We start from the raw sequence: 19764 nt of genomic DNA, 5'->3' as shown, positions 1-19764 counted from the left end.
CAAGAAGTAAGAACGATTAATTAAAAAGCCAAGACAAATGTATGTAGCTATATGCAGATTTCACAGCAACACAACATGACTTAGTAGCATGACTCCAATTAATGCGGAGTTAACTTGAGTTGTATTGAAAATTAAAACTCAAGGTTATTCACTGTCTTAATCAACATTTATTATAGTAGCTGTTTTTCAAAACAATTTGTTCAAATTAATAGAGTCTGTTTACAAGAGTCCCTCATAGAATTCTACATCTTTAGCTGAAATGAAGTTATTTTTGGCATCATAACACTATTTTATTATTTAATGCCACTACATTCATTAGTTATTTTAGAAAAAAGTCTTTTTAAAGACAATTTGTTTTTGGAAGGAAATTGCACTGTAATAAACCTGACTTCACTATTGAGGGATATTCTATTTGTCTTTACAATCATATTGAAGCTACTGACGCAATTCACATATAACCAAAATCTACTTACAACGTATGAGAATTCTCTGCAATGCATAACTGCATTAGTTTACTGTATTTATTACAGTAAATAGAAGTAAACAAATGGGTCTTCGTTGTGTATTCCTGGGAACCATAACACATGAAAAATCTCTTACACTTGCTCCGAGTATGTTTTTACACAGAGTGGTAGCTGCTTAATCTCCTGCTGTGAGATAGGAACAGCATGCTTTCAAGCCTTGCAAGCTGAAGTTCCATGTTCACTAGAAAATACAACCAAAGTTTTATATACAGGACAGAAATAAATTTATAGAAAACAGAAACCACTACATTTTCATTGTGTTCGTTGTATTTACCTGACACAGACAACGAAGTATCATTAAAAAATAATGATGGTCGCAAAAGTTGTAATTGTAGCAAGAGGGACTTCCCACCCTAACATCACTGAAGAGCACGACCAGGAAGCAGAGGCAATCTGCCAGATTCAAGCCATTCTGGTCAAACACCTCAACTTTTGTGCCAATGCAAGTACTATGGAACACAACGCATTACATTTCTCACTTATTTTGATCATGCCTTGCTTTATTTTGTAACACAACTTGCGTGCTCTAAACTGTGCAACTAAGGTTTCTCAAACTAGTCTACATATATCCAAGAAACTGCTGTTCTGGAAGATGAACCTTACTGCATCTCTGGCAATCAAACTAAAAATAACCACGTACAAACCAAATCTCATTCTTGTTTTATATGTACACACGCAGAGGCAGATAGATACATGGACAATCACATACACTCAACAGCACACTTCTGTTACCTGAAATATAAAGCAGTGTAACTCATTATTTCCGTAAACCCAGAACTGGAACCAAAAGAATGACATTGGAAACCATATTGTTCCATGGAAAGTCACTGAAGATATGGAAAGCGGTATGCCTCTGCACTAGGATCCTGATGCAGACTAAATCATCAGCCTACTGTGCACACAAGAGTTAGGCAGCTCAGCAGAAGCCAGCCAGCCAGCAATCAACATTCGGCGTTCACCTAGCCACGTCAGGGACTGCCCACAAGTTTGAACATATTTTAAGATCATCCTTTCTTGTTCCGAGCAGCATGGATTACAGCTTTGCCAAGCATAACAGACTGAGATAAAGATGATTCTGATTCCTTATCGTCACAGGTGTTTCCAGAGTGGCAGGAACTCTTGCCCCTGCATGCTAACACAAAGTATTCTCCTAATCAAAGAAATAACTCCTAATTAAAAAGTTTCCTGCTTTAACATTCTAGAATTGTGTTATTTTTCCACTCTCTTCTGGCTCTTCACTTTTCATTTCACAGGAGAAATTATGCAGGCATGCATGTTCTGATTTCTTTCATAAGGGTGTCATCCACAGCTTCTGCTCCAACTACTAAGAATGACTGGATTATAAACTCTGCTGGTCCACCCCAACAAGCCCCGCTGCTTCAGGCATGTATATTCCTTTGCACAGGAAAAGCTATTTGTAACAAAATTACTGAAGATAATTTAAAACAATGGGTACTAGCCATATGCAAAAAAACTTGTATAGTGCTCATTTGCTACAATTTATTCTTTACCAAGATTTTCTGAAGGAAGCTTCATTTTCAAAATGATGAAAATATAAATTATTTAGAACCTTTGAGGACTGTGGGTGGAAGTAAGCAATGAACACACAGGTGACTTTTACTTCCCCAAATGATATGCCTTAAGATAAATCACTTCAAGAACTTTATTGATTTTATATCCACACTTGGATGGAATATTTACAAAGTACCCCTCTAGCAGTGAATAAGCCTTCTGTACCTGAATTTTCTTTGGATGAATAATTCCTATACATCAGTGTTTAGCTGCCTTCTCCCCCTTCCCCCACACTGGAGTCCCCTCTGGACAAAAAAAAGGATCAAATGCAACAAAAAGAAACATTTCAGCATATCAGTTCTATATATGTCTTGGGGGGGAAACAAAGGAGTAATCTCAGGTATTTTAACTTCTTAAAAGCATCAATACTTAACACTTTTAACAGCACCTATCGCTCCCCTCCAGACAGGAAGGCCAGTATTGCAGCAGGACAAGAGAAAACAACTTTGATTTGAAGCTTCCAGAGATGCTCTACTAAAAAAAGATGGCACTGTTTTTGAAACTATAAAAATAGAATTATGGCAGGAATTTCTGATCCCTAAGAAGTTTTATGAACTAAACAAAGCTTGCCCCTCTCATGTTCATGAGCTCTTTGGTCCTGAAGGGGATTCAGACAGAGTTGCAACTAATGAAAAGGAAAGACACTGGGAGCCTGATTCCACCCCCCCCCTTCTTTTTTAAATTTTAAAAGTTACACTGTGACTCTACAAGATTATGGAATCCAGCAGCTTCCCAAATTCACCTTCAATGTCAATATTACTCTCCTGAGAGCTTAATGAAATCATTTCTAGATTACTGTTCTTACCATCTGCATGTGCTGAGTAACAAAACAGGAACAGTGGACACTATAGAGATCACAAATTATTTTGCCCACCTACAATCTCAAGCAAAACCAAACACTGGAGTAGGGAAGGGAACTGTCAATACAAAGCATCTGCTGAGGTCTGCCCCCTCCCACCCGGGCCTCTGTAGCAGGCAAATTCTTTTAACATGCACTAGGCTTTAAGCTACTGAAAAAACATCTAACTGCATCTGCAGGTGATTTAATAAGCAATTAAGCTTCATGATGACTGATATATCAGTCCTCATAAGCAACTACAACTGTGCATAATAAAGCAAACAATTTTCAAAAGCCTCAGAGACTTTCACCATCACCTTTTATATCTCTAGTCACTGAACCAAGCCAACATATTGTGGGTCACATAGTAACTGTATTTTGTGCCCACATATGCCCTACGGGAACTTTAAAATGAAACATCCAACAAGATTTCCATATTATTAATCTGGCAGAAATAGAAAGCTTAAGCAGGTGGGATTTTTTCATTACTCAGATTTGTCTTCGGTTGAGTTAACCTATTTGAAATACAGCTTCACAAGGCCATCTTTTCACAGTTTACCCCAAATCAGACATGCAGAAAAAGCAGGTATTCTGCTGCCTTATGATTACTACACATCACTAAAAATCAGGATATCCAATGTATAAAGCAGTTTCCTAAGGTGCAAGCAGAGTTTCACTTTGCAAAAAGCTAGGCAAATTAGATTTATTTCTGGCCTTTCCCATTACACCCCAGGTGTTTATTAGCACTCCCTAGCTTCCCTTCGACAAGGTCTGTTATAAGAGGATTACACAAGCCTCCCTAATCCATCTGAGGCAAAGTTAGCTAAGTTAAATCAGTTAAGCTAAGCAAGCCAACTTTTCCTAAAGCTTACCAGGGAGCCCGCAGGTGAATTGCGGGAGCAGTCGTTTCCCAATGGTAAGGGGTAAAAAGCAGCCAGGGGAAGAAATACCTTTAACTGGCATAGCTAAATCCAGAAGACCACTTCTGGCAAACAATTGATATTTGAGTAGTTTTTAGTATTTATCCAAGAACAGTTGACTTTTATGATTAGCATTTGTTGTTTGCCGAGTAATTCACAGAATTACCTTTTAAGCCTGACGGAGTGTTGGATTTCCACAGCCCCCTCAGTCATTCAGGAACCTGGGTCCTGTTTCCAGGGCTCAGGGTCTTTCAAGATTCATCTAATTACTTTGACATTAAATTCAAAAATACTTTCCTGAACAGAGTTCGTTTGTTCACTTCAACAAGCCATGGTGGAACTGGTTATGTATACTTCCCCAAATGCTGTGGGGCAAAAAAGATGCCACAAAAAATTTACATTACAAGAGCTAAGTTTTCTATCATGCATAAACAGTTGAAAATATATAATATAACCACCTCTTCCTCCCTCCCAAACCCCACAATTGTCCAAAACTCCTCAAATTAATGTAGCTTTCTATTTAGTTCTGGATTTAACATTAACTTATTACTTTAACGACATGATAAAAAGCAGTAAAATCGTATTGCCTTATGGAAATGGCCAAAGTGGAGAGATATTAAAACATGAGATCAGATTTTATTTATAGGAGAAAGAAGCAATATGAGCCTTTTCTTAAAAAATACTAAATGTTAACAGGTATCTCCACCTTCTCAGGTTTTTATTTTATAAATCCTTTGCCTCAATCAGGACGAATGCTATCTTCTTTAAACTGACTCAGAGTATTTGTAATTAAAAGCCCAGGCATATTCTTTAGTCAAGAAGAAATATAAGAGACTGTGTCTCACTGACAAGGTAAGAGTGAATGTTTTTTTGCTTGCTTGTATGTGGCAATGCATGCATTTCTCTTCTCTACTACACCTAGACATTTCTTCCTATACAAATTTGTCTTTTAAGAGGAAAGAGTCTATACTGAACTTTAACTAGAAAAATTAAGTGCTTGAATTAATCTTCCCTATAAGCAATCCAAAGTATAATTCCACAAAGTGATCCAAAGAATATTTGGGTTTTTTTGTTTCTGTACATTAAAGTGATTTAGAGGGGTATTAAAAAACAGCAAGACATTTTACTGTAGTTAATAATCAAACCAGTATTTCAAGACATGCAGTTAGTTCACCAACTAGCACAGATTTCTAAACCTCTAATTTGAAAAAAATACCAATTTGACAGCATTCACTAGAATAGACAATATTAAATTCAGACTGTTTTTTAAACCCAGGCCATATGCATGCTGGGTTTTTCTTTCCATTTTCACAGCATTTCCAGCAAAAAACATCAAAGTCTATCTGGAAAGACCATTTTAAGAAGTATCTTCACTTCCCATTCCTTTTTTTTTTTTTTTAATCATATTGTACATACAGCAGTCTAGCCAGATCTCCACATGTGTGGGAATATCCTTCTATTTCTCTCCTGGAAAGCAGCCACATGTGACCCCTCCTTCCCGTCTCTGCTAGCGAGGGCTACGAGAGGCTTCCTCTTCTGTTCTCCCGGGCAACGGGATGCAAAGGGAAGGGAAGAGAAAGCGTTTTGTTAAAAGGGGGGGGGGGGGGAGAAGAAACTAGAAGAAACTGCTACCTCAAGCTAGCTGAAAGAAAAAGTATTAACGAAAGAGCAAGATGAAGCAGGAGAGCAAGTTTTTCCTGCAGGAAAAACAAAGTGGAAAAGAGTAGATAGAGAGGGGAATCATTACTTTATAACAACAAAAAGGCTTCAACTTCTAAAAATATCTTATTATCTTGAAATATACCAGTAATTCCCCCATGTCCTCCAGTGAGGATATATAAAGCATTACTACCACAAAGTTTTTCTTCAGATCACTCCTAGAAAAGTATTATAATGTTGGAATACAGCTACATATACAGGTCAACTAAAATTAGTTTTAGTTAAAATTAGACAGATTTATATTAACAAAACCCTTGAAGTGCTATTGTTATTATGTACTTCATACATTTTGTAATTACAACTTGAGATATAATTCTAAATAGCTAAAACCACAGAGAAGTTAAAGGCATCTATTTCCTATAGTGAGGAATTAGTAATTCCTCAGCCTACCAATTTTTCTTGCTTAAAAAGCTTTCATTAAATAAATAAACTAGTTTATAATTTTTTTAAACAAGAGGTTAATCAGAGGTAAAAGTAACTTCTATGATTATTATTAGTAGACTAACTTGTACTAGTTGAATCTTCCCAATAACACAGTAATGTTTGTGTTTACGTCTGACACCTTCTATACCAAGTATAACAGGTAGGAGAAGGCGGTTAAAAAAAAAAAAGTATATTAGATCAGTTTTGCAAATATCAACAGTAGTGTTTACAATTAAACCAGAACAGAGGTATATGGCAGATAAGCTTATTCTCATTTCTGTTTGTTTTCATAAAGCTACCTTAGCGCAAAGGTTCTTTATAGACCTCTATAGTATATTGCTACTACTGTGTCAGTGTTGAAAATCTGATTACATGAACAATCTGTGATCTGCCACTAAATCACACCGCATGCTGTCAGGGCAGAGGAGAGATCAGCATGCTCCCTGAAGGCTGAGGCATGCTTCCTAGGAATAACGTGTGCTCAGAAAAAACCTCCATCTGAAGACTTGGATCAGAGCTGAAAACCAGCACCACAGGCGTTTCGCAACACGTAAATGGCTGCGCGCCTGCCTGGCTACCTCCGCGCACGTACAGCCTATAACTTAACCCGACATGAAGCCAAGCAAGCCTATCGTGCAACCCAAACACCGGGTTCTGTCTGAACCAGAGAAAGCTGACAGAAGTCCTCTGCTTTCACATACACAGTGGGTTCTGCCTGGCGAATATCAAGTCATAAACAAGAATAACTGATTATGCTTGAGAGATTAGTTAAATGGAAGTATGGAGAGCAATGTAATTATTAACTTCAGTTCACTTCCATCAGAATTGATTTAAACTTTCAAGCATTCACTCCAAACAAACCCATACCGGTCTCACAGGATAAAAAGAGGCACAATTGCAATCTACAGCTCAGGCTATTCACACCAAAGTCAAATCAGAAAGCTGTTTAAAGTTTGAGTTCCTACTTACAGCTGGTACTGCTCACGCATTTTTCACTACAAATTAATAACTCACACCTCAGAAGGCACTGCGATAATTCTAGAAAACCACTTCATGTCCATTTGTGCAAACCAACCTGCTTTTTAGCCACTAAGTAGGCAAAAGAACCAAGAACAAATTTAAAATTCAAAAAGCCTCCGTTTCTTTAACACATACCAAGGATAGTTTGGATCCTGAAACTAAAACAAGTTTATGTACAATTGTGTCAGCCTGAAGTTCAACTTGTATTGCCTTCACAATAAACCTGTCAAAGTTGATCCTTTCAGTGTCAAAGTTAGAAAAAAACTTAAAAATTATTTAATTTAGTCCGATAACAAGATGCAGTTGCAGTTTGTCAATGCCTTTTCCGCTCTAGCAAATGAACATTTTCAAATAAAATCTGAAATGCAGTTATGACACCTGGAAAGTCAATGCAAATTGCTAAAGCTTTCTAACATTTCCAGGTTGGGGGAGAGGGGGAGGAACTCTGCACAGCATTTTGGAACAGTCCAGGAATACAGAAATGAGCCACCAACTCAAATTGGCTGCATTTCCTACATTAGAAGTATTCAAAGATTGTTATGAAAAGATTGGAAGTCATCGCTTACTATTTTGCAATTGTAGGTTAAATAGATAGCCTTTGAACAGAATGGACAGCAATATCAACTTATCCAATCTTTATCATGTGTTCAGAACCAGCTTATCACACGCTTATTACTTGTTACTGCACTTTGGTGACACTCTGCTACAACATTAACACAAGTTCAGACGTGATGTTGTCATACCCAGGCAAAACTCGAATCTCAAAAGTAAATTCCCTCTCAATTTCCAAATGCTCAAGTCACTCCAGTGGGTGCATTTTGGGGGAGGAGGGGGAGGAACCTCACTCACTACGGCAAGGCACATTTCAGGTAACATTTTACTTTGATGATTTGTTATCTTTACAATAAGGGCGTGCACAGTGAACTCTGTTCAGGTTAAACAACCCAGTATTCATTTTGGGATTCATTTACCCCATAATATACTCCCTTAAAGGTACATATTATGAACTATTTTCATCTGCTCATATTCTGGTTTGTTCTCTTATGCTCAGATGCTCCAATTTGTGAGACATGGTGCATGGGTACCAAAAGGATACATGATATGAGCAGTAGCACACCACACTTGCATATGACTTGCATAACACTTTGGAGAGTCTCCAGCCTCCTTTCAATCCACTTGATCACTCTGGGCTAGAAGGCTTCAAACAGTAGCTGTCAAAAAAGGACAAAACCTCAGCAGAAAGAAATGCTTCCTTCTCTGATGTAGATTACCAGCCCCCTCCTTCAAAGTGTCAGGAGAAGCCTGTCCTCCTGCTAACCCTATGGGCCATATCATGATTTTTATCTTCTTCTTTTCCAGAAGATTCAGCTAGCACATCTGTCAGAAACCTACCAATATGAACCTAGAAAATATCCTTCACTGAAAACACTTTCCATGAGACCAAAATCTTAAAATTCTTAAAGACCATTATATGCTCAAAGATGACTTATAAAAGATTTAATGTAACTACACCAATGAATCTGTATGTAGCGATAAAATAGGGACCTCTAATAGTTTAAGAATTACATCCTCACATTGGGCCTAGGCACAATATCAACTAGTTCAGCACTGGAACCCATTCCAGGACATAGCAGTCCTCGTATGGCATACCTCTTCAAACTTTGCACATATCGCACAGTACCAAATTCGTATGCAGTCTTCTGACAAACGTAGCAAATGGAAAGCAAGAATATTCAGAGCTCCTAGAACATGCACCCAGGATTCATCCAGCTAATCTACTGAAAATGCTATCTCAAAATAATTAGTAACCTGAAGATTAAGCAAATTTGTCTAGTGTACCAGAAAAGCAAGTAGAAGATGCAGCAATGAAGACTAGCTGGCCAGCTATCAGAGAAACCTAAGAGGGTCACTGAATGCTCTACAAATTGCTGAAACAGTAGAAACAAAAATGGCATGTTTCAGCATGCCTGAAGCAGGTATGCTTCAGAGGAGCAAATGCTGAAATGAACTATTCAAACATATAATGTTTAGTGACTTAATGCCTACAGGCAAATACTGCCTTATAAAAGAAATGAGAGAAAGTTTGTTATCACACCATTATTCTCTTCCTTTGCTCAAAGATACTGTTACCTGGGAACTGATACTGCTACTTACTGCCACTGAAGTAATATCTTTACTACCTATATATGCCGTGTCACATATGAAAAAATTTGTAACGAGGAGCTTCCAAAGTTTGCTAGTTAATTCAAGTTTAGATAAATTTTGCCAAAAACGTTTGTAGCTGACATACAGCATAATGACAAGACAGCAACAAAAGCAAGACAACACTGTTCTGCCTAATCTCAAAAGCTATCACATAAGAAGAAATTCGGCAGCTCAGCGAGACAAACTTCTCTTCCATCTGATGTTGGAAGCAAAGGCACATGTAAAGAAGCTGTTTACCTCAGATAATTAACTAGCTCTTCAAGGCAGAATCAACATGAAAACGTTCTTCCCCTATGAACATCTGCCAAGTATGACTACTACAGGGAAAATCCCAATGGATGGGTCAGAATAAGACACTAGTATCCAAAACACAACCAGAAAGTTAAGCAAATAGAGGAGCCTCAAATACATGAGCTGAAGAGCCTTACTGAAGAAGGGTGTGACATAACAAAGCAAAAGTTAAAAACTATGAGGATCTGATTTTTCAGCCTGACTCAATGTTGACCCAAGGCTGTGTAAGAGTTTGCAATCATGATCATTATTCAGATCGAAATAGTTCCTATACTGTGCTACATTTAGCTCCATACTTTAACTGACAGCTGTTGAAAGCTTGCTGACCAGAAGTATCTTTGAACACATAAAGGAGAGTCATTGCACAAAGTCCAAGTCCATAGCAAAACTTCACACAATTTTAAAAGAATACGCATATTTATTTTAGATTAAAACCAAAATCTCTGTGAGGGAGATGGGAGAGGAATGGAGATGCATACAAAATGTATGCTTTTTGTAACCAGAAAATTTTAAAAAGCCCTCTTTTGTAGTATGTAAGCTGTTTCTGAAGCAACAGAGGTAGTGGACAGCTTAAAATCAACATAGTGAAAAACAGAAACTTAAAAAAAAGAAAAAAGTTCTGTTATCGCAGTTCCTCAGTCTAGCTCAATCAAGAGGCCAGGCAAGGTCAGTATACTTTGATTAAAGACTTGTTCTCTTCAGACTACACATTGACACTTAACAGTAAGATTGACACCTTAATCATCAGAAAAATGTATTTTTATGGAAAGATACTCCTGCATGCCACATTCTAGTGATACTCTAATTAGAGTGACATGCTATATAAAGGGCTCATCTATGCTTAATGTTTGTGACAAACTAATGCAAGTTCTTTCACAATTTACTGTGTCCATAAACAAAGTATTTGTAACAGAGCATGTGATTAACATGTATACTTAAATCTAACTGGATGTAAACCTGCACTGAGTGATGATGATGAGCAGAGGTTCCTATTCATCTGCAACTGCACCTCTTTTTATATTGCCCTTATTTTCCCAATTTGGAAGTTTCTAAAGGACTTTAATGCTTGCAGCTGCTCACTGTTATATTCCACTACTGTAGGCTCATGGCACTCAATGTTTCTGCCATGCTGCCTAACAACAATTTTGAAACGGTGTTGGCTCTCAATAACTAAGCGAGACCATGCTGACAAGACTAAAAAGTGAGGATCCACGAATATTGGTTTGATCTTAAGTCTTCTACTGCCATTATTTTTCACTAAAAATCCTGTAAAATACAATGCAAAAAAAAAAATTGCAAGATGCATGCAGTGCAGCACAGTACGGTGACGGAGCAATTGCATCCTGGAAAGCCTTCTCCAAGCCACTGTAGCAAGACTGTGCCTCTTCAGCTGCACAGAGCTTGGGAATAATTCAAATGTAGCTCCCATGCCATGGAGGGAATTAGGAGACTGTCAGGCTGTTCTGGAATGAGGGTTGCCAAATAATCTTAACTGTAACCATGGGAGGAAGTAAGTTAAGAGACGCTGCTGAGGTACCAGTGTAAGATACTGTCAGCTCCAGTTACATGTCCAGTTCATCCTCATACTGCACTGAGTGCCAGAACCGCTACGGAGCTGCTGCCTCTTACCTGTGAACTATCTCAGAGCCCCACTTTCCCTGAGGTTGCCCTGATACCTGGTTTGTGGTTCTCAGGCACACCCAAATTTTGTGACACAGCTTTAAGGGTCAGAAAGGTAACTAACAAGGATGGCTAATTTCAGAAGAACTGCACTGAATGCAGCAATACTAATACATTAATTGCATGGGCACAACAATTTAATATCACTGATACAAATATATTTAAAAAATCATCAGAAAGATTTAAACAGGCTCTAGAGATCCTGCGTCAAGGTTAAATTCTATTGGAGACGTTTTTGCATGATCTTATAAACAAGAGTCCTGCTGATTTGATCCAGGTCTATCTACGTTGCTTTGACATCGTAAATTCATAGTATTCCTGGAAAAAAATCCTGCTGTGTTATCTATTGGAGGTTAAAGTTCCAAAACGATTAAAGTTCAAATTGCTACTTCTGTGAAGTTACTTGTGTCCAGGAAAATATTCCAAGTCAGCATCCAGTTCACTAGTTTTTGTCTTTTTCTTGCGTTAGGGAGTATTTTCTCTAGCCCCTACTTCTAGGTAAAGGGACAGAAAGTAAGTTTTAAATATGACCCAACATCTTGAGGGTTCTTTGGTGGTTCATCCAAAAGCATGAACTTTCACAATTTAAGAATCACAGCATATTCAAACAACCAGTTAGCATGCAAAGTACTTGCTAAGAAAAAGAATGGCAATAATGTTTATTTGCTTGTGATATGCATTAGGCAAGATTTTCTCTTTGTTTTCTTCAGGAACGTTTCCCTACAACAGAGCTTCACCAGCTATGCAGTGATATCACGGCACACAAACAGCTCAACACAATACATAACCTGGCTCTAGGCTGCCTTCTGCCACTGTTGCCAGTACTGGCATCCAGCAAAAAGAGCATAGGAACCACCATTTCAGATCACATGCAACACAGACAGAAAACAAAGCAAGAGCCAGCCATCTCTATAATTTTGGCATATGCATTATTTTGGAGCACATACTCCATAGTCAAAGATTTATTCTGAATCAAAATATGAGAGCATGATGTCAATAAAAAGAAACTAAGTATTACTTAACTGCCTGTTTTGTTAGTAAGGTTATGTATACAACTTCTCAAAACTGTATTTCAAAGTTTCAAAAATTTATGAAGTAAAAAACAGACCTCAAACTCCAACCTTTAATAAGTGAATATAAACTACCAAGGACCAAAGTAAAACATTAAGATGGTTAAAAAAAGATAAAGGAAAATGCAATAATACACTTCTATGATATGGGTCTCCATCCATCTGTATTCCCTAGAACCAATAGGATTCCTAAAATTGACCTTATACTAAGAGGTCGCCAATTAAAAAAATAAAACAGAGTTATAATCCCAACAGAGTTTAATATGATACTAATTAAGATTCATGGTGAGAAGATTCTCTTCTTTCAAATGCATACTGCTAACAGAAAGCACATATCAGCTCTCAGGAATCAGCAAACACACAAGAGGGAATGACATACTCTGCATACAGACGTTCCTGTCCACCAAAAAAGTTCACCAAACTCCTGTTCCTTATGCAGCCATCCCAAGGTAAATAGGTGCCCAAGCCACAAACACAGAATATAAGAAAAGGAGAAAACAAAACAGCTCACAGAATGCATTGAAATGCTGTCTCCTTGCATGAGTAGAAACCAGCAGGCCTCTGAAGTAGTCTTTAAATTGTTTAAATGAAACATGCTGAAATTTTGGCACTCTTCCAAGATTTTGCAAGATCAAACAATACTGTTATATAATATTTACAGTGTATTTCTAAAAGGTTTCTCAAACTACCTTTAGTCTAATATTTGCATCCCCTAGGAAATATGTTTATCTCATCCCATCCTACAAAAGGAGAAGAATTTCTTGCTACTTGAAGCTGTGGGGCAATACCTGATTTCACTTCCATAAAATCCAGATGACCACCTTTGAGATCTGCATAAGCTGTCACATGGTATTGCCAGAGTTGTGTTATTGCATGACTCAGGATAAGACTAAGAGCAGTGCTGGACCTTATCAGACGTATACAAGAAAATAACTTGCATTCAAGTCAAATTCTTGCACTTCTACCTTAAAATTTACATACACAGTTATAGAGTGAACAGATATTCTAAGCAGTTTAGGTATATTTTTAAGAGGCTTTTTCAGCAAGCAAGCAGTTTCATGGCTATGAATTTTACTGAATAATTCATTTTTATGATGTTAATAGTGAATTCAACTGCAACCATATGTTCTAAAGAACACTTCTTCATTAGATCCAAAATCCCTGTCACTACTCTAATTGAAGATGCATTTAAAAAAGAAGAAAAATCATGCACACACTTCATAGCTGTTTCACCACAAGTCAGAAGTTGGTGTATGAAAGTACGTTCTAGTGCCATACGTAAATAAAACAAGTATCAAGCTAGTGCAAGAGCAAACCAGTGTCACCAATGCATTTGATTTAAACACTTAACAGTATATGATGAAAAAATGCATAATTGTTGATTCTGATTTTATCAGATTTCCCTAAGTTAAGCATACAGCAGGGCTAGACATTACTCTACAGGTAGACGTACTTGCTCCACTCATGCTCGGTATTACGTCCAGCTCTTTCTGCTCACGCTCCAAACCCCATAGAAATCACGCTACTGTGGTTGATAACATGCATGGCCTGGCCTGGGCAAGTAAGACCTACAGAGACACACGGTAAGTTATCTCAGGCTGGACACTGCATTAGTGCAGCTACATGTCTTCCAGTCAGCTCAAAGCTTGAAAGAGAATGAACTTGCCCCTGCCTTGAAAGATCACCTTAACATACCTGGCATCTTTTAGAAAGAAATTAAATGACCTGAGAAGCTGATAAACTATTCACACATAAAAAAAAAAAACCACTACAATTCTGTAGTAAACATGTATGGCTTTATGCTATCTTCTTCCCAAAGTAGTTAGGATTTTTTTCAGGGTGTCCTCTGAAATCCTGGATGACATGCTGGGAACCCTTACATCAAATAAACTGGCACCTGCTGAATTCCACACCAACCAATTCAGCAGCCTGTGAGTGTGTGCACATGCACACGCTGCTCGGGGGGGGGGGGGGGGGGTGTCACAGGATCCTCACCCTTTCCTGACAAATCTTCTGTTACTACTTCAAAACACTGTACATTCAATATTTCAAAATATGTTGCTTTCCCTTTGACACAAGTTCTTCTTCAGGAGTACACACTGCAGGTTTTCCTCCTTAAACTCATACATAAATGGGGTTCTTCCCTCCGATTCCAGATTCCTGCAAAAACTAATAAGCTCCCTACAGAGTTCAAAAATACTCATCTTCTACCTGTGAACTGCTTATGAACTGGATTCTTTCCTTTGGTCCAAGAGTCATGGAGGCATATGAACAGACAGACCAAACTCAAGTCTGAGGGGTTTTGTTTGGTTGGTTGGGTTTTTTTTTTTTTTAAAAAAAACCCAACACTTCTGGCTTAAGCAGTTCTTCTCAAATCACCTTTTAGCTAGACTCAGTCTAAATTCAGTCAATGAAAGCTACAAAACATCCATTTTAGTACCCCAAACGCAATCTGCCACTGACTCCCCCCCCACCTTTTTTAAAACATATGACACAGTACTAACACTATTTACTGTTGTCTTCAGGGGGAGTGGTGACAACATCAGGACCCAGAAAACCCCACAGCCACACATCCCTCTATGTCTTTGAATTTGTCTTGACATAATACTCTTTGCAGTAAAACTCAACTAAAGTCATTAAAGGTATGTGTTGTGTCAACAGCAACGTCATAACATGTTCTGTAAAGATTTTCATTCATTTTCTGTGTTGTTTGTTCTTTTTAGCACCGCAGTGGGTTGACAAAGTCCACAGAACACATAACATATGCAGGCTGAATCTGCCTGGTGCAAAGCAACTTGCAGGCATCACTAGACAGCTAATTTATAATGATATTTCAGAAGTCACAAAGTTAAGAATGCCAGAACAGAGAAAATCAGAATCGAATATGTGCAATCTGAATATCTATATTATTATTAATAGAACTGAAAATCAAAACATTTAGCATAAGAAAAAAAATTAAAGATATTCTAAAATACTATGTATACAATAGCACTATAAACTCTGCGGGAATAAATATTGGCCACATGTTGAATGTTAGCATTTCAGTATTGATAAACATTAACTAATATTGTGCATGTTTTATAAGAAGTCTACCTTGAAATTAAAACAATGTCACTGCAGGTTATTTTTTAATTATTTGGTTATCATTGAATGCACAAATATCATTAATGAAGAAAATATTTCATAATGAAAATAAAAAAAGGAGTGAAAAACCTCAAAAGTTTGACTGAACAGATTCTTTGCTTTTAACCAATATCTCTAACATTTCAACATGCATGTTTAACTTCCCTAAATCTTTAGACAGCTTAGTATCAAGATATTCATGTACTGCTACATGTTTGCATATACTGTTCGACTAGCTAAGAATTACTGGCTTGTTTTTCCAGACAGCTGATCAATATAATTGCATGTTCAGAACTGTTTTTGCACAGCTGTGCATACAAGTAACATCCTTGCACTAGAAATACAAATGCCACAAGCCAACTTTCAATTGTGTTAGTTTGCTAATAAGTCAGGCCTAACCCTTCTGCAAATGGGACTTTTGAACACTACTATGCTGTGGAACAGACTCAAAATTTAAAGTGATTAACTGAAAAAAAATATATAGGATAATATATAGGGAAAAGTGTCAAATTGTTACTATTTTTGTTTACAATTTACATTGAAACAATTAGGTAGGGAAAAAACAGATGCCACTGTAGTTCTATTAAAAGCATGACTTTTAATAGCATCTTTTTTCCAATGACTGTTAGAGCTAGTCAACACAAATTCAGGAATTTATGTTGGCAATAATTAATTTAAAATATTTACTTTAGCAAAAAAACTCACTTGATAGGTTACAAACCTCCATCATTACCATCCAGTGTTTCAAGACCTGAGACAGATGCCTAACAACAGACAGTTATTAAAAATAAACTTGTATGACTGAATGCTTGTTGCTGCATAAAGCAGTTACACAAAGGGCTTCACAAGGCCTTCCAGTAGCCAGTTAGTCAGTCAAACTACAATCTTCAGAAGATCTATGCATTTTCTACATTTTCCTAAGAGGCTTCATCTCCTTTTGGAAATTGTTTTTCATAATTTTTCAGTCAAGATTTGTTAGCCAACTACCTCTAAAAGCCTTTGGAATAAGCAGCTTTTAAGAAGCAAACACAACTTACTTCCATAATTTTGACACAGCAATTCAGGAGAGTATCTTAAAATAAATGGTATTAAAACCAGAGATTAAAAACAGAGACCTGACCCCGTCTAGAACAAAGAAAATACCTAAAACAGAAGCTTGGCATCATGTAAACACATGCAGCAAACCTGACAGTCAAGCCAAGTGTAGGCCAACATATTTGAGTACTTTTTGATAGAGTCATTACAGAGCTTTTACTCCTGATATAGTAAAATCCAGAAAAATCACTGACACCTTGAAAATTAATCTAGTTTTAGTTTAAAGCTTATCTCTACTAAGTCATATTAAAAAAAAAAGTCCATAACATATTTCATTTGGGGTTTGAAACTGGTTCTTCAACTAACATTCTCCAATTGTGACAGACATCACCTTGAATACTTCAATACAATCATATTTTGTTGTTTGCTGAAGCTCACCCTTTTTTCCCCTCCCTGCATCTTCTATACAGAGAAGAGATTTACATATTTACAAAAGAGGGAAAAAAAAAGTATTTTTTTTTTTAGAAATGTTCCCAACCTCCAAGTAAATAAATGACAAGCTAGATAAACAGAGTCCAAAAACTAACTTACAAAAATTCAATATTTAGTACATTTGGAACACATTACTTTCAAGTCTTGCAAAGAAAGTTATCGAAGCTTCCAATGTATAGTGACTACAGAACTTAAAATAGTACGCTTCTGCAGTGTCATTTTATGAATTATTATAACCCCAGCAGCAAAGGCAACATAGGAGCTGGCAAGAAAATAGGGAGCCAGAGGCTATAAGAATTTGTTTTCCAAAATGAGCAGCAACTTTGAATATTCATTTTGAGAGGTCTCACGGAGTGGCAGCTTTGGAAGGCAAGAGGTCAATACCTTCTGGTGGCAGGGGGCAGAAAGACCTTTAGGTTCCAGTTGGACAGACAAAAATTGACGCACCCAAATCATTACCGATTTCTAAAATGAGTTCTTCTTGGCCTTCTAATGTCACCATATACCTCAGCCATTCGAACCCTGGAACCAAGCCAGACTTTTTTGTAAAGGAGAAGGATTGGAAAGGGTACTACACCTGCATATACCACACCAGAAACCCATATTTAACAAGTCAAATGCTCGTCAACAAGCTCTTGCCTCAGGGCGAGGGTGGGGGGGGGTGGAAAGCAGTAGGTCAAAGCCAAAGGTTATATTCTGAAAAGCATAAACTTAGAAAAAGCCATAGACGTTATAGAAGCCATAGAAGAAGGGGCTCAAAATAGTTCTCGGGTAAACACGACAGAAGATACATGCTTGCCTGCCCTCGATTGCTGTGTGCTTGTACAACGCCAACTGATGAGACGCATAAAACACAAAAAACAATATGAACAGAATACTCAGATCAGCACATACATTCCACAGTCAGAGATCCATGAAAAACGTTAATAATCCCATACTGAAATCCATAATGCTATACGCATGCCTGCAGGTTTGTTTCTGAGAAAGGGTAAGCATCAGCACGTGCACACACCTTTTCTGTCAGATCCTGAGAGAATATGCTCCCCATGTATTTGCCTAGTATACGCGCTTTTTTGTAACAGCAGAAGAATTTTTTTTTTTTTTTTTTTTTTTTTTAAGTTGTAGCTCCTACTCTGCGTTTGCTCCACGCAGAGCACAGCTTCAGAAGCGTGCTTCCCAGGCACTGCTGAGGGCGCACGCAAATTCAGCCGCTGCCGGTTGCTCCCTAGTGTCCTTCTTCTCCCCCCCCCAGTTCGCCGCAAGCCACTACGATGGGCGACATGCAAGCAGAGTGCCTCGTCCATCCCAGGAGGATGTGCACGAGCAGCACGATTGTTATTGACAGCTGAGTTAAAAAAAAGAAACAGAAAAATCCACAAACTAACCAGCACAATTACACTGGCACACCTCTTTTTTGTGCGTGTGTGCGTGGATTTGATTTCTGAAGCACTTGACAAACGCCCACCGACTAAGCGTGTAACACGCGCCACGTGCACACGCAGTGACAGCGAAGGCGCCCGCAAAAGCCGCCGTCTCCTGCGTATAGGCGTGCCCGCCACATTAGCATTCACGCAGGCACCTCGGGCACCGGCGGCACGCGCTGCCCCCCGCGCGCGGCCCTGCCTCCGCCGCCTCCCGCGCCGCGAGCCCTGTCCCGCGGCCGGCGCCGGCGCCCCGGGGCGCCTCGGCTCGGCGCGGCGCGGCTCGGCGCGGCTCGGCTCGGCGCGGCGGAGGGGCCGTGCCCGGCCGCCCTGCGCCACTGGCGGCGCGGCGGGGCCTGGGCCGCGCCTCGGGCCCGGCCGCCGCGGCCCCCGCCCGCCCCCCGGCCGCCGCTCACCCCACGACGCCCTGGCTGTAGTTGCGCTTCTTCCAAGGGGTGCCGGTGTAGGGCGGCTCGGCCAGGCCGGCCTGGGCCCGCGCGGCCGGCCCGTCGCCCAGGGCGGGGGCCCGGCCCTGCCCGGGGGGCCCCAGCAGGCTGTAGTTGAGCCCGAAGGTGCTGGCCTTGTTGTCGCGCTTCCTCTTGTTGCTGGCGGCCGAGGCGGCGGCGGCGGCGGCGGCGGCGGGCGGCGCCCCCCGCGCGGGCCGGGCCCAGGCGGCGGCGGCCCCCGGGGGCGGCGAGGCCTGGTGGTGGCTGCGGTTGTGCTGGTTGTTGGCGCTCTCGAGCGGCAGGAAGTCGGGCTGGGGGTCGGCGCGGGGGGCGCGGTACATGCCGGGCGGGGAGGCCGGGCCGGCCCCGGCGGGGGCGCTCTGCTGCTGCTGCTGCTGCTCCTGCTGCTGCTGCTGCTGGAAGTAGAGGTTGCGGACCCCCTGCGTGGTCTCCCAGATCTGCATCCACAGGCGGTTCGAGGGGCCGAGCTGCTCTGGCTGGAACCAGGCGATCCGGGGATCCATCAAACGGGGACCCACCCCGCTGCCTCCGCTCCCCGCGCCGCGCCGGCCGCCGACGCCGAGACCCTGTCACCGGGTCCCAGCGCTAATGGCGGCTCCTATGGAAGGGCAGCTCCGCGCCTGCCTGCTCGCTGCCGTCGCTCCACAGCCCCCGCCCCTCCTGGCGAGCGCGGCGAGGCGGGGCACGGCTGGGCCGCCGCCACACGGGCCGCGTAATAAAGAGGGGCGGCGGCGGCCGGCGGGGGGCGGCGGCGGCGGCGAGCAGCGCTGCGGCGGCGGCACCGGCACCCGCGCCCCGCTGCCGCCCGGCACTCGCGGGCGTCGACCCCGCGCCGCCGCCGCCGGCCCCGCGGCAGCGCTTGCGGCAGCGGCGATGTCACGGCCCGCGCGCGGAGAGCGGCCCCGGGCGCTGCTGCTCGCGGCCCCGGCCCCGGCCCCGGCCCGCCCCGCGCGGTGCTCCCGCA

The 19764-nt window shown here is 40.7% G+C and overlaps 1 protein-coding gene across 2 annotated transcripts in view; it reads right to left on the bottom strand.

The window, feature by feature from the left end:
- TENT4B (terminal nucleotidyltransferase 4B) overlaps positions 1-19429 on the bottom strand; it is a 45562-nt gene extending 26133 nt beyond the window's left edge. For both annotated transcript variants that reach the window (XM_067302568.1, XM_067302569.1), the window contains exon 1: positions 18750-19429. In XM_067302568.1, coding sequence (XP_067158669.1) covers positions 18750-19303 — 554 coding nt within the window. In that variant the 5' untranslated portion in view covers positions 19304-19429. The remainder of the gene's footprint in view (positions 1-18749) is intronic.
- Positions 19430-19764: the final 335 nt, after the last annotated feature.

This window comes from Apteryx mantelli, chromosome 10 (assembly GCF_036417845.1).
Source record: "Apteryx mantelli isolate bAptMan1 chromosome 10, bAptMan1.hap1, whole genome shotgun sequence".
Lineage (NCBI taxonomy): Eukaryota > Metazoa > Chordata > Aves > Apterygiformes > Apterygidae > Apteryx > Apteryx mantelli.
Note: the sequence above shows the minus strand (reverse complement) of the source record. Positions and strands in the feature narration are given on the sequence as shown.